Source organism: Danio rerio, chromosome 21, assembly GCF_049306965.1.
Source record: "Danio rerio strain Tuebingen ecotype United States chromosome 21, GRCz12tu, whole genome shotgun sequence".
Taxonomy (NCBI): Eukaryota; Metazoa; Chordata; class Actinopteri; order Cypriniformes; family Danionidae; genus Danio; species Danio rerio.
In genome coordinates, this window is record NC_133196.1 from 47,795,870 (window position 1) to 47,811,895 (window position 16,026).

At 38.9% G+C, this 16,026-nt stretch overlaps 1 protein-coding gene across 24 annotated transcripts in view; it reads right to left on the reverse strand.

The window, feature by feature from the left end:
* The window catches only part of LOC100005008 (arf-GAP with Rho-GAP domain, ANK repeat and PH domain-containing protein 1), a 46,995-nt gene that overhangs the window by 14,454 nt on the left and 16,515 nt on the right, over positions 1–16,026 (reverse strand). For 23 of the 24 annotated variants that reach the window (XR_012396957.1, XR_012396958.1, XR_012396952.1 and 20 more), the window contains 12 exons: positions 13,867–13,927; positions 11,924–12,044; positions 11,677–11,834; positions 10,812–10,918; positions 8,332–8,617; positions 5,975–6,157; positions 3,793–3,967; positions 3,083–3,127; positions 1,742–1,859; positions 1,337–1,436; positions 782–974; positions 454–499 (listed from right to left, as the gene is read on the reverse strand). Coding sequence is in view for 8 of the 24 variants with exons in the window: in XM_001344132.9 (XP_001344168.4) it covers positions 454–499; positions 782–974; positions 1,337–1,436; positions 1,742–1,859; positions 3,083–3,127; positions 3,793–3,967; positions 5,975–6,157; positions 8,332–8,617; positions 10,812–10,918; positions 11,677–11,834; positions 11,924–12,044; positions 13,867–13,927 (1,593 nt within the window). In the remaining 16 variants the exon portion in view is untranslated. Of the gene's footprint in view, positions 1–453; positions 500–781; positions 975–1,336; positions 1,437–1,741; positions 1,860–3,082; positions 3,128–3,792; positions 3,968–5,974; positions 6,158–8,331; positions 8,618–10,811; positions 10,919–11,676; positions 11,835–11,923; positions 12,045–13,866; positions 15,991–16,026 lie in introns of all 24 variants that reach the window. The other variant, XM_073935532.1, reaches the window with a different exon arrangement.

Below are 16,026 nucleotides of genomic sequence, written 5' to 3' on the forward strand. Positions count from 1 at the left end.
CACACACATTCGTCAGATACACTGACATTAATTAAAAATTACAGATCAAATCTTGCATCGTATATCATATCATACATCATATATTTTGCATCATATCATATATCTTATTGTATTGTATCATACTACATATATAATACTGTATCGTGTCATATCATGTAATATTGTACCATATCATATCTCAGATTATATCATGGCATATCACAAATCATATTGCTTTACACTGCATCCTATTGCATATTATATATCTAGCATTGCATCATAACATATTGTATCATATCACAAATCGTATCACATACAGTTGAAACCCAAAGTTTACATGCACAACCATGAACGCAACCATGTTTTAAAAACATGTCTGATGGTAAATGGCCCTTTAAAGCTCAATCTGCAAGTCATTGGCCCTCCAGTAGCAAGATTAGTCCTTTATATCATTACAGTGTATGAGATACTGACCTGTCAGGAAACTCCAGTAGGATGCAGTTCTCTGAGCTCTGCAGATCTGCACAGACCAAACATTAGCCTTTAATTATATCTACTTATACTTTAATATTTATATTCATCATAAAAATTCCTCAGTTTACTCATCTCTTGTCATCTATTCTAGATTTTTCATGCTCAACAGTAAAAATGAGAGATTGTCCCTCTTCCAAAAGGGAAAACCAGCAACAACCAAGAAGGCATGACTAAAAATGTGACTATAATGGAAGCCAGCCGCCAACAAATTAAAAGGGAAGTCAATCTGAACAGTACACAAGGGTTAAGGAGATTGTTTGATACTGACAGCAGCGTGTCTGGGCGTTCAGGATCAGCGTTTCTCTGGAGCGGAGCTGTAGTGTGTGTACGCTCATCTCTCCTTCCTGAAGCGAACACCAGACCTCAGCAAACTGAAGAGCAGCGCCTTCCCGAATCGAGAGTTTGGACACGGCAAACACTCCCAGCAGATCGTCCTGCTTTACAGTATCTGCAAGAACAACCTACGGTACACACACACACACACACTACTGTAAACCAATGCAAAATACAGCTGTCAGATTTTATTTAGTCTTTCAATCTGGGTGGCTCAGTGGTTAGCACTGTCGCCTCACAGCAAGAAGGTCGCCGGTTCGAGTCCCGACTGGGCCAGTGGGCATTTCTGTGTGGAGTTTGCATGTTCTCCCAGTGTTTGTGTGGGTTTCCTCTGGCTGCTCTGATTTCCCCCCACAGTCCAAACACATGCGCTATAGGGGAACTGAATAAGCTAAATTGGCCGTGTGTGTGAATGTTTGTGTATGGGTGTTTCCCAGCACTGGGTTGCAGCTGAAAGGGCGTTCGCTACCAGAAAAGAGAAGTGTTTTACCTTCATGATGTGCGTCATGTGACTGAGCAGAGCGTTGCGTTCATCAGCAGAGCAGGTCAGTCTGTCGGTCAGCGTGGACACCTCAAACTGATGAGTCTCCCTATACATGATCAATGATGAATATTAATAATAATGATTCTGATCTGCGTGGACTAATCTTATGCAAAGACAAAATAAAGGTTTCTGAGAATGTTGAAACCCTGAAACATTTACATCCATATTATTAAAAACAAATACTATGGATGTCAATAGTTTTTTTAGGGATGGACAATATATCTCCAGCCATATTGATATCGACCAATGAATTGAATTTATATCGAACAATTAGGTCAATTAATGACAGCAAATAAGTTATGCTTTTTTGTAGTTTACAGATGTATGCGTCATGCGCTGGGTTTTCCTCACCCGTCAGAGCAGTCGAACACTGAGACCACCTCTGTTAAATCCAGCACATCATAGGCTGCAGACTGGTTCTCCTGAGAGAACAAGAAACGCTCCTCATCCAGCTTCCCATGCAGCTCCTCTGCATGTGTGGAAGACAGAAAACACACACATCAATGACACAACACTGGCATTCATTCATTCGTTCATTGGTTCATTCATTCATTCGTTCGTTCGTTCATTCGTTCATTCATTCATTCATTCATTCATTCATTCATTCATTCATTCATTCATTCATTCATTTTATAAAAATTATTTAAATGTAATTATTTTTTATTTTAATTATATATACACATTTTTTATTTAAATTTAGTTATTTGTTTAATTTTTAAATTTGCACAGAATAAAAATTTATTAAATAAATAAATGATGGTGCGTATACTTTCTTGTTTTATGCATTCGTTTATTTAAATTGTATTATTTTTATTTATTTGAATGTAATTATTTAAATTGTATTTAATTATATAAATGTAATTATTTTTTATTTTAATTATATCTACACATTTTTATATAAATTTAGTAATTTAATTGTAAAATTTGCATAAGAATAAAAAATAATTAAATAAGACAGTAAAGTACACACCATACTTTATTCATTTATTTAAATTGTGTTATTTTTATTTATTTATTTAATTTTATTTATTTATTAAAATTAAATTATTCATTTATTATAATTAAATAATTTTATTGAAATTAATTTTTTATTGTATTATTAAATTATTTAAATTCAGATATTATTTTATTTATTTTAATTATATATACATACATAATGTATTTGAATTCATTTCATTTTTAAATTTGCACAAGAATAAAAGTGAACGAATTTAAAAAATCATTTATTTATTAAAATTATATTATTTTTATTCATTTAAACTTATTTATTTAAAACTATTTATTTCTTACAATTAATAATTTTTATTTTATTATTAACAAAACTTTTATTTTATTTAAATATTATGTAATTGTATGTAAATGAAATTATTATTTAAATGGTATTATATACTTAAAAAATCATATTAGTTATATATATATATATATATATATATATATATATATATATATATATATATATATATATATATATATATATATATATATATATATATATTTATTTTATTTATTTTTATTATTATTATTTTGTTGCACAAGAATGAAAATGAATGAAATAAAACAGGAAAGTACAAGTCATAATTTGCAGGACGAGGCAGAAAAGCCAAAGAGCTTACTGTTGGGAGAATTTATGTAATTCGGAGTACAATAATCTTGAAAATAAACCAAGTCTAGATCTCAGAGTTTCAGTCTTACCCATCTGCTCCTCTGAATGTCTCGTCTGCTCAAAGTCAGGAGCCTCTGGAACACAGAGAAACACCAAAAATCTGAGAAAAATTCACTAAAATATGCCCCGGGTCAAACTTCAAGATCAACAAAACAAAGATTTTTATTCTACAGACTTATAAAGGTGTGTGACATCACTTTAAAGACAAAATAAACAAACAAAAACACCATTTTAGCACCTAATAGATTATGACCAACAATCTAATGAAGTTTTACACATTCATTTGTATAGTTGTAAATTCACAGCAAATGTATACTGTAAACCACAGCAAAAAAATGCCTTTCTTATCGTTTTTTTCGTTTCTAGTCCAAATATCTTAAAATCCAAGATATTTACACCTAAATCAATAAGCATTTTCTATACAAGCAAAAAATATAGTCTTGTTTTCAGAAATTATAAGTCAAAAATAAATGAATTTTTCCTTGAAACAAGTAAAATAATCATATTTTTAAATCAAAAACATCATTATTTTGCTTGTTTTAAGGAAAAACTCACTTAATTTTGACTCATTATTTCTAAAAACATGACAATATGCTTTGCTTTTCTAGAAAATGCTTCTTGATTTAAGAAATTTCAGACATTTGGACTTCAAACAAGACTAAAACTCTTGGTAAGAATGGCATGTTTTGCAGTGTAAGCTCTTGCTGATACAGTAGTGCTTGTTCTGGACTCCACTGACCCACAAACTCATTGTGACGCAGCAGTTCAGTCTGCAGGGCCTGTCCCGCGCTCTCGGCCACAGCGATGGCGGATTTCAGCTCTGGATCCGAGCTGCTGCAGGACACTTTCGCTCCGGAGCAAAGCAGAGACACGGTTTCCTCCACAGCGGGTCCACACACCACCTCCCGCAGCCTCTGAAGAGCAGCACAAACACGCACATTAACACCTCCGTCTGCAGTGCACGGTTCAAATTGACTCCCCTTTCGTTATGCTTGTGGCTGTTTTTGCCCCATTGACTTCCATAATACAATCTGGTTTTTGCTTTGAAATCAGTTTATTTTGCTCACCTCAATGGGGGCTATTTAGCTTGCTTTAAAGAAAAACTCCATTAATTTTGACATATTACTACTGAAAACAAAAACTAAATTTTTTACTTGTATGGGGAACGCTTCTCTGTTAAAGCACTTTTAGATGTTTTGACTAGAAACAAGACAAAAACATTTATTTATAATGCCCTGCAATAATGCAATAATGCCCTGTTTACACTAAAGTGTTTTAGTTTTAAAACGGCTTTTTAGATCAAAAACAATCGGCGTCCACACTAGCGTTTCACCTAGCGTTTCTGAACATATCTCCGTCCACACTACGCCACCAAAAACGTATATCACGTGACCATTCATGCACTCTGGGCATGCGCGCTCTAGTATAAACAGGAATCATGCGTCTCGCTCAGCATTTGGTTATTGTTAGTCAACAAACGCCAGTTGAACAATGAACGCGATGGCAAAGAAAGCAAGAGAGGTATTTTTGTGGACAGACGACGAGGTCGAGTTGTTACTAAACGTAACAAATGTATAACTGCACAATGGCGCCTAAAACAGACAATAGTGTAAACAACGCTCCCATTTCTGTGTCCATGTTGTTGTTTACAGTGAAGACTAGTCTGCTGTCTTGCGGTAGCGTTAAAGCCATGTGTTACAGTCATGTGATAGGGGCTTGACGAATAAGGGAAGGATACGCAATGACACAAAAGCCCCAATCAGCTAGCGAATCTCAGTAGCCCCGCCTCCGTTTTCAGATGTCTCCGTTTTCCCTCATCCACACTGAGACGGAGCAGCAGCGTTTCAGAATGAAAACAGCCTCTCCAGCGTTTCCAAAACACTCCATTTTCGGCGCTCGAAAACTCCGGCGTAGTGTGGACGAATGGCGTGACCGTAGCAAAACTTATGCGTTTTAAAACTAAAACGTATTAGTGTAAACGGGGCCTAATAGACATGTAGAACATTTTACACTTTAATTATATATATATGATGACGATCTTATTAATATTTTGGGTCAATCAATGTTCATTTTACACACAAAAAAACTGCTATTCTTCATATCCAGCATAACTTGTTAATAGGGCTGCACGATATTGATAAACATCCGATATTGTTGAGTATTACAGTATAACACAAGGACATTAAGGGTGCTTTCACACCTACACTTTTGTTTGGGAACGTGTCTTGTTTGCCCAGTTAGCGCGGTTCGTTTGGCATATGTGAACAGGGCAATCGCGCTCTGTTCCGTACCAAAGTAATCGCTCCGAGATCGCTTGAATGAGGTGGTCTCGGCTCGATTGAAACGAACCCTGGAGCGGTTCGATTGCAGTGAGAAAGCGATCTGATCCGAGCGCGGTTATATCACAGTGTATTATGGATATGTAATAGGCTTACGGCTATATGAAGAGAGAGTTATGAGTAGGGCGGGAAGTTTCGCGAGTCTCCGGATGCCCGCAAACGAGTGATGATCTCCCGGTAATCTCGCGTCTTCCTCCCTCAAATAGGCATCGTCGCGCACTCTTCTCACCCCTCCCCACCGCGTCTCTCCTCAGACATGTCGCGCGCGCACCCTGTCAATCACCACCAAACCACCACCTCTCCTGACAGCTGAGCGGGACGCTGCAAAATAAACCCTGACACTCTGACCAATGTAAGGAGAGTTTACTCGCACGTGACTTGTTTTAGCTCTTTTGGTCCGTTTAGAAACTTTGCAGTGTGAAAGCGAACCGCTCCAAGAGCAAAGAGCAACAATGTAACAATTGTAATCTCTGTTTCGGAACAACTGAATCGATTCACAGGTGTGAAAGCAGCCTAAAATAAACTCAAAGACTCTTTCAGATATAATTAATTCCAATTCGTTCAACCAGCAGACATCCTCACCTGGTCCAGCAGTTTCTGGCTGGCGGCGAGAGGGTGAGCTTTACGGTAAAGTCCTTTGTGGTATTTAGCCAGAATGAACTCCGCCCTCTGGTCTGGAGAGGCGAGGGGGCTGATCTGCTCAGTCGGAGGGATGTTGTGACCCCAAACATTGTTGGCAGTTTTATTGCCGTGCAGGACAAACAGCTGAAAGCATCAAACGGACACACTGTTAGAAGACTATTAGACATTTATTAAAACACATTTGAGTTGTTACCGATTAATGAAAAGGCCCACATCTTATAAAATCACTGACACGCAATCTGAAAACAGTCAATTAAATATAAAAGGTACCATATCAAAATATTAAATGCTGTGAAATTGCTACATATGTTTGTAATGAGGCAACAAACACATGTAGATTGCTCCATATAACAATTTAATATACAAATATGCATGGTTTCATATCACTCAGCTCTTACTGTGTGATTTTTGTGAAGGATGCCAATGGACTTTATCAAACGCATCTGTTTATGCAAAGGTTGACATTAATTCTTGCCTTTGTTTTCATGCATGTTAAAATTTTAAGTACAACGGCAAATACTGTTAGTCTTTTCTGTTGAGTATAATCAAAATTGATTATGTGTCATTCAAAACACAACCCAGGAGCAAACTAGGTTATTCTGGTGGATTAAAGAGGCTGAAATGCTGCCAACTAAAACAATCCTAATAATAATAATAACCAAAAGATGGTTAACAATCCATTGACTAGTTTCTTCATTTGTTTTTTAACAAATAAAGTATATATATTTTGCATGTGTGTATTTCAGAGGACATCAAGCTGTGTTAGTGAGAAAGAAAGCAGGCACTCATGAGAGCTCTGGAGCATCAAAGCAGAGCTCATTAATATTCATGACCATTCCAAATATGGTCAAAACTGAGCTTTTCATTTATGAGGTAACTACAGGTTTCATTAATATTTCTTGGGCTTATTCTTCATTTCAGAGGTCTCCACAGCGGAATGAACCGTCAACTGTTCCAGCATGTTTAATTTAGCCCCTCCAGTTGCAACACAGTATTGGGAAACACCCATACATACAGACTAGGTGCGTTCGGCTTGAACCACGCCTGCAGCCAGCAAGATTAGCCAAGTGCAGGCGGTGCGGAGCTGCAAATGAAGCTGTTAGGTCGGACACCTCAGGGCTGGTATTTTGCCTCATGATGGCAAATCACATGGCGAGATCAATGATTTATTTATTTATTTAGTAATTCAATCACATTAATCTTAAAAAACAAAACAAAAGGACATTTCCAAAATAAGTGAGCTACACTTTCAGTGGAAATTTCACAGAAAAAGCATGATATAAGGCTATTAATGTTACTTTTAAATTGATTTAACATTTTTATAAACGGCTTGACGGGATAAAACTATTTTATAAATATAGATATTATTTTGGAACAATTTTATTGAACAATTACTTATCTAAATTTGTAAAGAAAATGTTATGGGGTGGCACGATCAATGAGTCTATAAGTTAATATTTGGTTATTCACTAAAAATACAGAATTTAAAGCGTATATGGAGCTGTACAGTATACAGTAAAGGCTCTGTATGAAAATGGTCCAAAATAAACCTATGAAAGCAAATTTAGCCTTTATAAACAAATTGATTCGCTGATTCGAGCCTCGGCTGGCTCAGTTGGCGTTTCTGTGTGGAGTTTGCATGTTCTCCCTGCGTTCAGGTGGGTTTCCTCTGAGTGTTTCCCCCACAGTCCAAAGACATGCGGTACAGGTGAATTGAGTAGGCTAAATTGTCCGTAGTATGAGTGTGTATGGGTGTTTCCCAGAAATGGGTTGCAGCTGGAAGGGCATCCGCTGCGTAAAACATGTGCTGGATAAGTGGCGGATCATTCCACTGTGGCGACCCCAGATTAATAAATGGACTAAGCCGATAATGAATGAATGAATGCTCTCTGCTACTTTATAGCCGTGGCGAGCATTTCTTTCTGTGTGGCGCTGAACGCAGCTGACCAATCACAACAGACTGGGTCATCGGACCAATCAGCATAGATTAGCCTCATGCTAAGGAGGGGTTTAAGAGCAAATGAATTGCTGAACGAATCATATGCGAGTCGTTGAGATAATTAGGTAAAAAAAATGCATATTATAAACATATTGCATGTATATCAGTTTGTTCTTGGAGACCCCCAAAACCAAAATATGATGATTTAGATCAAAGGGCCATATAATCTGAAAATTATGCCTCTGGCTGAAATTAGCAAAAACACTTGTCATGTCTGGTGTTGCATTGCGCTGTCAGTATGATAGCACCCTCAGTGTTAAAGCTCTAGAAATACAGGTCGTAGCATGACAAAACTCACCTGAATTAAAGGCTCGGTCCAAACCTTATCATCTAGTTTCAGGCCTCTGACTTTGGAGCGGCTGCTGCCCATGGAGCGATGTGCGCCCGCACAGGCCTCACAGATGACCACCAGCAGGTTCACCGATGCCCACTCTGGGTTGGCGGCGCCACAGTCAGCGCAGACCTTATTACAGGGACTGGACCACAGCCGGAGCGCCACCTCGCTGTAGGACAGAGCGTTGCGGATCACGTCATTCAGACTCTCCAGCCACGCGCTCGCCTCTTTACTGGAGTCTGCAGAAAAACTGAACAAACCGGTCGGGTTACTTCACGGCCTACGGCAAAACAAACCATGAGACATGCTGTAAGATAAGGGGAAAATTTTCTGGTGAGACTTTACTTAAAGGGGGTGTTCATGAGAATGTCATGATAACTTTATAATCATGACGTGGCACTTTAATTGTTTAATCTTTATTTGACCAGAAAATGCTCTCTGAGATAAATAATCTCTTTCACGAGAGTGTCCTGGCCAAAAATAAGCAGCAAGACAGTATACAGACTTTACAGGACAAACTGCACATTAAGGGCCCTAACATACACCTGGTGCAATGCGGCGCAAGGCACGACGCAGTTGTTGTTTGCTAGTTTCAGCTTGGCACAAGTGTCGTTTTGACGTTTTGCAGCACGCCGTTTAAATAGCAAATGCATTTGCGCTGATATGTGCGCCCATAGGCGTTCTGGTCTAAAAAAAGAGGTGCGTTAAGGCGCATTGCTGGCGCGTTGCTATTTTGAGGAACTATCCGCTTGTTAAGTGGTGACGTGTTGGTGTCGTATGTAATACTGTTTCCGGGTCCAAGCCTCTATTCATTTGAGTGGAGAAATCATTCGTTTATGATCGCGTTTTATTACTATCACACATTAAAGTTAATTTTATAAAAAATCATAGTGTACACAACAATCTCTGGGCTTGCTGCATAACAAATACCAAAAATTTAACAATTTATAAAAAAATTAATCACTTTCACATATTAGGCATGGACATATATATACTGCGATCGTGATTTTCGAAAGTATTAAATCGCTTTGTAAACGTTTATTATTGCCATTTCATGAGTCTCCCCATTCAGTTGAATAGAGTGCTTGGACCCGGAAGCCGCTTAGCGTGACGTCACACTTAACAAGCGCATAATAGATTGTTCAATGATCCAGAACAAAGCCGGTCTATTGTCCAGCGCAAAGCGCGTTAGTTGTGCGCCTCGTTCACACACTGCTTAATACAAAATGGCTGCCGTCGCGTCATCCAGGTAGATGCTGCCCACTGGTTGTGGATGCAGAGATTCCCCTATTGCGAAAAGCACTATTTAAATGTAAGGAATTATTATTATTGTGATTACACTTTATTCTGTTTGACAGTTTTAAATATAAAATTCCTTTAACATTTATTTCAGTACAAAGTAAATAAATTGCATGTCTTTGACTAAAAACATTATGCAAATGATCAGGAATTGATCGCGCAAAAAACACATCATCCAACGCTCTCATGCAACATTTAAAAGGATGGATTTGCATCTGTGAATGCTTTTTATTGAAAAACTTTGCATTTAAAAATGACACAACTGGGCGAATGACATGTATGAACAGTTATCATAAGTATGCATATGTAACCCTGCCGGTCCTACGCCACCCAACCCGCTCCGGGCTGAGATCGAACCAGCGACCTTCTGCATGGGAGTCGGTTGCTCTAACAAGGAGGCAAAAGACCATGGCCTCTAGCATCTGTCGCTAGAGCACCTTTAGAGGTCAGAGGAGTGAGGTTTACCTGCACAGCACTCACTAGCTGGCCTCCGTTACACATATATTATTGTGTCATGTATTGACTATAAACATGTCAAATGAACACACCCTTCAAGTAAAGTGGTACCCGTTCTCTCGTGTCCCTACAGAAAAATCTAGCTTAAACCAGTCTAGGCTGGTTGGCTGGTTGACCAGCCTGGTTTTAGAGGTGTTTTGGCCATTTCCAGCCTGGTCTTCCAGCTAAATCCAGCTAAAACCTAGCCAGGCTGGGAGTCCAGCCAAAACCAGCTATGTCCAGTTTTAGCTGGATTTAGCTTGTCATTTTCCAGCCCGACCAGCTAAGACCAGGCAAACCAGCCTGGAAATGGCCCAAAACCCTCTAAAACCAGGCTGGTCAACCAGCTAAAACCAGCCAACTAGCCTAGACTGGTTTAAGCTAGATTTTTCAGCAGGGGTATATCTTTCAAGCTGCTGTTTTGACTGTATGGTGCAAACTTTTGACTGAACAATAAGTAGGTTAGTCTAGGCTGCATTCAGTTGATTTTTCAGCTTTTTAACACAACGTTTTAGTCTGTTTGTTTAGTTTAGCCATCTAATAAGTGGGATAATGCACATGTAGGCGGTTGCAGAATAAACCCTTCAGTCTTACACAACAGACTTACTGATATTCTGCAATAACATTAGAAGATAAAAGGAGACACTTACTTAAAGGTCCTGTATGGGGTAATGAGACTGAAGCCGTAGCGTCCTGTGGACTTCACAGACGCGATATTCATAGACACACACATCATGCCGAGACCTAGATTGAAGTCCTGCCGATTCAAACACAATTTCCTTGTCACGTGTTTAACAAATGTATAGCCTGCTTTACGTGTTACATTTATTTGTACACTTTTACATTCTCAACATTCAACACAGGCAGGTGCTGCTTCATGCTGTGAAACGTTTTTATTTGGGTTAAAACTCTTATAATAACTGCACACAATACATCATTTATTATTAAGCACTAGCAAATGGTTCATTCCTCATTTGTTAAGTATTAATAGACATTAGTTAGCAATTTATAAATACAGCTACTAATGCTGCATTGTTGACAAGCACACGTATATGACTGCATTTTCATACTTAGTTAACCCTGCTGAAAAATCCAGCTTAAACCAGCCTAAGCTGGTTGGATAGATTTAGCTGGTCGACCAGGCTGGTTTTAGAGGGGTTTTGGCCATTTCCAGGCTGAATTCCAGCTATTTCCAGCCTGGTCTTAGCTGGTTAGGCTGGGAGATGACCAGCTAAAACCAGCTTGACCAGCCTAGCCAGGCTGGGAGTCCAGCCAAAACCAGTTGTGTCCAGCTCAAACCAGGCTGGTCAAGCTGGTTTTAGCTGGTCATTTTCCAGCCTGACCAGCTAAGACCAGGCTGGAAATGGCTGGAAACCAGCCTGGAAATGGCCAAAAGCCCTCTAAAACCAGCCTGGTCAACCAACTTAAATCAACAAACCAGCTTAGGCTGGTTTAAGCTGGATTTTTTAGCAGGGAATATAATGGTTTTAAATGTAAAAACCAGATTAATCGCACCTCTTTGCTGCTGTAAATCCAAAGGGAGTGTCCACAGATAGCGGAGTAGACTTTTTTACGTCGGTCTTTCATGCTTAGCGGTCCGTGTTTTTTGGGTGCGGCGATCGCTTCCCTTCCACGACTGTCATAAAGAGAGTGCAACCAGCCGTCCTGCACAGCTACGACACAACGTTCACATGAAAATAAAGCAAATAATGAGCTGAACAGCTCTCCGTTTCCATCAGAGCTCCCCACAGCTCGTCCCTACCTGCGTTGTGAGCCATGAACTCAAAGTGCTTCTTCTGTAAATGGATGGAGAAGCGTCCGTGTTCCTGCTTGCTTATGTTGGTGACACTCGCAACATGAAACACATACTCTGTGAATTTGTCCTGGGGAATGATCAAAATGTGGATTTATTAAAAAAAATAGGGCATTATTAATTAAGTATTAGGGCTGCACAATATATCGAAAAAATATTGTTATCGTGATAATAACGAACACAATATCGACATTGCAGAGAAGTGCAATACATGAATACTGGAACTACCAGAACTACTAGTATTAACCATAGCAATCATTCTGACTGTTTCTCATACAAGATGTCATATCGTCACGTCAGATTTACATTCAAAGCTTCTATTGAGATATTAAAATAAAGCTGTGAATGTCTGCAGTCATAATTAACAAGTCATTAGCCTAAAAATACAATCATTTTGTTGATACAGCCTACAGTACTTGACAAAAGTCTTATCGTTGATCCCAGTTGTACACGAAACAAATAATAACTTGACTTTAGTTGATCATTTGGAAGTGGCAGAAGGTGGATTTTCTGTTGAACTGTTGAACTGCATCCCAATCATCACAAATACTGCAGAAGACCTACTGGAACCAGCATGAAGCCAAGACTCTCACAGAAATCAGTCAAGTTCGGTTAAGAAAAAAATCATGGTTTTGGGTTACATTCAGTATGGGGTGTGCGAGAGATCTGCAACATCGACAGCCTGAGATATCAAGACATTTGTGCTGCCCATTACATTACAAACCACAGGAGAGGAACAATTCTCCAGCAGGATAGCGCTCCTTCTCATACTTCAGCCTCCACATCAAAGCTCCTGAAAGCAAAGAGTGCTCCAGGATTGTCCAGTTTAGTCACCAGACATAAACATTGAGTATGTCTGGGGTATGATGAAGGAGGAGGCATTGAAGATGAATCTTGATGAACTCTGGGAGTCCTGCAGGAACGCTTTCTTCTTCATTCCAGATGACTTTATAAATCAGTGATTTGAGTCATGTCAGAGGTGTATGGATGCAGTCCTCCAAGCTCATGATGGAGTCAGACACAATATTCATTCTGTCTCCACTGCAGCAGGACTTTATATTCTATACTGGACATTATTTCTGTTCAGTGATGAGACTTTAGTCTAAGCAGAGTCAGACCTTACTGTCCTGATTAAATATTAACAAAATCAAGCCATGGTCATATTTTATTATGTTAAAACAAGCATAATCTAGAAGCCTTCGCCTTTCATATAAGCCACTTCTAATACCAAATGATCAACTCGAAGTCAAGTTATTATTTGTTGTTGCTAAAACTTGAATAGACGACAAGACTATTGTCAGGTAGTGTATATGCAAGCTGCAAGACCATCAGCGAATGTCCACACCTCACTTTCAAAGACATATCTGAAGTAAAGGTATGATTTCGCTATTAGAAAGTTAGCAAGAAGTAACTAGGCAACAAAGGCACGCATATTCAGAGACACGAGGAAAAGTATCAGATATTAAAATGCATGAGCTATGTTAATTAAAGGTTGCACAAAATTAAAATAACGTTTTTTTTAGATATTAGCATCTGTATTGTAAGATATCTCTTCATGTTTTGGTTGAGATTACGTCAAACATCGAATAAAAATGCACATTTAAAATCACTTCACAGGACCTTTAAAGGTATAAATACCCATAGCTTTTTTGCGTTTTGTAAATTTACTAAAATAACAATGTTAGAAAGAAATTCACACAAATTTAGGAAAAGTTGGAGGATATTTGGGTTTTATTATGTTACTTTTTTTAAATTGCAGATAAAATAGTTTTGTAAGTTAGCAATATATTGTAAGAAATGCCATTTTCACAACACTCAACAACAACAACATTGCATATTTTCACAGTATTGTGCAGCCTTGTTCACTATTGGAAAAAAGTAAAACAACTCACTGTGCGTTTTTTCCACATTGACATCAGATTCCCGTCTAGAGTGGCCCAAAGTACCATGTGCCTACAAAACATTAAAGGTAACATCAATCTAAAACTTTCTTTTAGCAACATTTTGTTAGAAATACTAATATGCTTTACGCGTTTGTTTCTATGTTAGTTTCTATAACTGCTACTTTCAATTAAAGCACTTCATTTTAGCATTGATATTTAATATCTCATTATGACGCGATGGTGTACAGCCATTTTAAGATCTCTCCAGAGATGTTCAATAGGATTTAGGTCTGGGCTCTGGCTGGGCCACTCAAGGACATTCACCGAGTTGTTGTGAAGCCACTCCATTGGTATTTTGTCGGTGGGTCATTGTCCTGCTGGAAGATGAACCGTTGCCCCAGTCTGAGGTCAAGAGCACTCTTGTGCAGGTCTTCATTCAGGATGTCTCTGTACATTGCTGCATTCATCTTTCCCTCCATCCTGACTAGTCTTCCAGTTCCTGCTGCTGAAACACATCCCCACAGCATGATGCCAACACCACCATGCTTCACTGTAGGGATGCTGTTAGCCTGCTGATGAGCGCTGCCTGCTGTTCTCCAAACGTAACGCCTGGCGTTCACTCCAAAGAGTTCAGTTTGAGTCTCATCAGAGCAGAGAGTTTAGTTTCTGATGGTCTGAGAGTCCTTCAGATGCCTTTTGGCGAATTTCCAAGCGGGAGTTTCTTCCATCTGATCGCTCTACCATACAGGCCTGATTGGTGGATTGCTGCACAGATGGTTGTCCTTCAGTAAGGTTCTCCTCTCTCTACAGAAGAACGCAGGAGCTCAGACAGAGTGACCATCAGGTTATTAGTCACCTTCCTGACTAAGACCCTTCTCCCTGATCACTCAGTTTAGATGGCCGGCCAGCTCTAGGAAGAGTCCTGGTGGTTCCAAACATCTTCCACTTACAGATGATGAAGCCTACTGTGCTCATTAAAACTTTCAGAGCAGTCTCGGAGGTCTACAGACAATTCCTTTGTCTTCATGCTTGGTTTGTGCTTTGATATGCACTGTCAACCCTGGGACCTTATATAGACAGGTGTATGCCTTTTCAAATCATGTCCAGTCAACAGAATTGAGCACAGGTAAACTCCAAAGAAGCTGCTAAAACACATCAAGAACGATCAGTACCTGAGCTCAATTTAGAGCTTTTAAAATCTACTGCGAAAAAAAACAAACCCATTTCAACTAAATGTAATATTTTTAAAATATATTTCTCTTCTTTTTTTTGTTTATTAAAATTGTATTTAATGCTTTCCCCAACATATTAATTTATTTGTTCTAAATTTTGGACTATGATCTGCAGTTTTGGCTTCAGTTCTGCCTAATATATTATTGTAAAGCATCCTGTAGAAAATATGAAATTTAAAAGAGAGATCTGAGGCGTGTACTTCAACATTACTTCAGAAAATGAACTTAAAGTTGACATCTTTTTTTTTTTGAAAGGGTACTCTGTGCCGTTTGTAATGCACTAGTATTAAAGCCTTAGCTTTAAAACACGTGAGCGCTGGGCATGATGGGACAACAATGTTCTTGGTTGTTGTTGTTGAATCTCTGCATGTGCAGTAAAATGTGGCATTGAAAAGAACAGCATGCTTACGGCATGTGACCGTCTTGAAAACAATGTTATTCAGCAGAATGTGCACAGAAGACAAGATCTGACAGAAAAACTGTTCAGACTTCCATTGAAGATTACCAAAGCAGTCAACTTTTTTTACTTGCATCAATTATTCACCTTAAAAATAACAACTTGAGCTAGCAAGATATACAGTGTAAATTTTGATTTCAAGCAGACTTTAATGTAAAGTTCACTCTTCCCTGACGCCCCATTCACACGGGGCTCCAGCATCAACGCTTGACTGAAGGCGTGTCTGAAGTTGGGGCTGACGCGATCGTCATAGCAGCGTCAGCCAATGAAATTCAGTCAGCAATAGGCCATTGTCTAGCTGGTGTATTTGCATACAGCGATCTCATTGGCTGACGCTTCTGTCGGCGCTTGAAAAGTTGAGCTGGTCCTAACTTCTGCAGCAAGCAACGCCTCTGAAGCGGCGTCGACAGATCCACAATGCAGTTCGGCAACGCCTGACGTCACCTATTCAAAGTGAATGGGAAGCGTTGACGCTGACGC